Source organism: Myxocyprinus asiaticus, chromosome 29 (assembly GCF_019703515.2).
Source record: "Myxocyprinus asiaticus isolate MX2 ecotype Aquarium Trade chromosome 29, UBuf_Myxa_2, whole genome shotgun sequence".
In the NCBI taxonomy this organism is placed as follows: domain Eukaryota; kingdom Metazoa; phylum Chordata; class Actinopteri; order Cypriniformes; family Catostomidae; genus Myxocyprinus; species Myxocyprinus asiaticus.
Window position 1 is genome coordinate 1,570,001 of NC_059372.1, and position 2,500 is coordinate 1,572,500.

The window sequence follows — 2,500 nt, forward strand, 5'->3', positions numbered from 1 at the left end:
CACACAGATACAGTACTGATAGCGGGCAGGACAGTGCTCTTTGCCTCCAGTGCAACCTGCATGCTTCCCACACGGATGTGAGCGATCAGAGACGTCAACCCCTCATGAAACAACACCACCTAAACACAGAGAGTTACACCTTAGTGACCAATCACATGACACCAACAACATAACTACCATGTCCTGTCTGTGCAGGAAACCTTTGCAGTCCAGTTTGTCTGGGTCATTTTTCCCGCAGTTGAAATGGTGTGAGTAAATATTCTGCCATCATCTGGAATCCACGGGCCACAAATTCTCTCCTCTGCCTGTTGCTACAGAACAACAACAAAACACAGTAACTGCCAGTACCACGGAAGCCACAGCTACAATGAAATAAGTAACCAAGGAAACCAGAGCTACAGTGAACTGTGAGTAACCATGGAAACCACAGCTACAGTAATCTGTACCCACAGAAACCCCAGCTACAGTGAACTATAACCATGGAAACCACAGCTACAGTACGCTGTAAGGAACCATAGAAACCACAGCTACAGTGAACTATAACCATGGAAACCACAGCTACAGTCCGCTGTAAGGAACCATAGAAACCACAGCTACAGTGAACTATAACCACGGAAACCACAGCTACAGTGAACTGTAACCACGGAAACCCAGCTACAGTGAACTGTAAGTAACCATGGAAACCACAGATACATTGAACTGTGAGTAACCATGGAAACCACAACTACTATAAAGTGAACTGTGAGTAATCATGGAAACCACAGCTACAGTGAACAGTAACCATGGAAACCCCAGCTACAGTGAACTATAACCATGGAAACCACAGCTACAGTACGCTGTAAGGAACCATAGAAACCACAGCTACAGTGAACTATAACCATGGAAACCACAGCTACAGTACGCTGTAAGGAACCATAGAAACCACAGCTACAGTGAACTGTAAGTAACCATGGAAACCACAGATACATTGAACTGTGAGTAACCATGGAAACCACAACTACTATAAAGTGAACTGTGAGTAATCATGGAAACCACAGCTACAGTGAACAGTAACCATGGAAACCCCAGCTACAGTGAACTATAACCATGGAAACCACAGCTACAGTACGCTGTAAGGAACCATAGAAACCACAGCTACAGTGAACTATAACCATGGAAACCACAGCTACAGTACGCTGTAAGGAACCATAGAAACCACAGCTACAGTGAACTATAACCACGGAAACCACAGCTACAGTGAACTGTAACCACGGAAACCCAGCTACAGTGAACCGTAAGTAACCATGGAAACCACAGATACATTGAACTGTGAGTAACCATGGAAACCACAACTACTATAAAGTGAACTGTGAGTAATCATGGAAACCACAGCTACAGTGAACAGTAACCATGGAAACCACAGCTACAGTGAACTGTAACCACGGAAACCCCAACAACAGTGAAAAGTAACCACGGAAACCAGAGCTACAGTGAAATGTAACCATAGAAACCATAGCTACAGTGAATTGTGAGAAACCATGGAAATGTTTGTACCATGTATCCCATGGGGCAGGAGTGGATGTTGGCGTGATGGATGCAGCAGTTTTCTCCATTTGCATCTTTCCAGTTAGAGGGACATTCATGATGCTCACAGAATCTTCTAGCTTCTTCTGGATCTGTGATGGACCTGATGAACACACAGAAACTCTGACATTAATATCTATTCATCTATCTATCAGTATATATCTAGACATGATTTAGACATGACTGTACCTGTGTATGAAGATATCATTGTTGACGGCCCACTGGTAAAACTCTTCTCTGACAGTCACAGAGTAAATGACAGTGAATTCTTCACCGCTCAGAACCTTATCTGGAGGACGCAGAACCCACGCCATCTCTAGACCTGCACACACACACACACACACACATACACACACAAAATCAAATTATGATTAAAAAGTAAAACTTGAAAAATGTGCGCTTGTAACACTGCCTAATATTCCCTATTTTGTGTTCTGCAGATAAAAGCAGGTCATATGGGTTTGGAACAACATGAGGGTCAGTAAATGATGGCAGAATGTACATTTTTGGGTGAACTGTCCCTTTAGGGAGCTATTTCTACTGAGATCTACTGAGCTAAACCATTTAAAAATACTTTGATTGGTTAAACCTAATGTAGTCGAACATTCAGCGTTCAATACAAGTTAAGATCAGTCGACAGCATTTGTGTCATAATGTTGATTACCACACAACATAAATTTCCACCCGTCCTTCCTTTTCTTTTGGAAGTGACTAACATTAATTCTTCTGTTACTCATGTATTATTTGAGCTGTAAAGTTGTTTAAATCATTCATTTATGTGATGTGTGTGATGGACGCACCTCCGCAGTCAATCATGTTGAGTTCATCTGGTTTGTCGAGCGGCCAGCAGTCATATTCACTGTTATCTAGATCATGCCATCCAAACACACACACCGCAAAACACAACTGCAACAACAACAACAACTCCATGAAACAC

At 42.6% G+C, this 2,500-nt stretch overlaps 1 protein-coding gene across 3 annotated transcripts in view; it reads right to left on the reverse strand.

Annotated features, from left to right (window-relative positions):
- The window catches only part of LOC127420270 (atrial natriuretic peptide receptor 1), a 52,607-nt gene that overhangs the window by 17,008 nt on the left and 33,099 nt on the right, over positions 1-2,500 (reverse strand). For all 3 annotated transcript variants that reach the window (XM_051662362.1, XM_051662361.1, XM_051662363.1), the window contains 5 exons: positions 2,364-2,469; positions 1,753-1,885; positions 1,534-1,666; positions 201-311; positions 17-119 (listed from right to left, as the gene is read on the reverse strand). In XM_051662362.1, the coding sequence (XP_051518322.1) occupies positions 17-119; positions 201-311; positions 1,534-1,666; positions 1,753-1,885; positions 2,364-2,469 (586 nt within the window). The remainder of the gene's footprint in view (positions 1-16; positions 120-200; positions 312-1,533; positions 1,667-1,752; positions 1,886-2,363; positions 2,470-2,500) is intronic.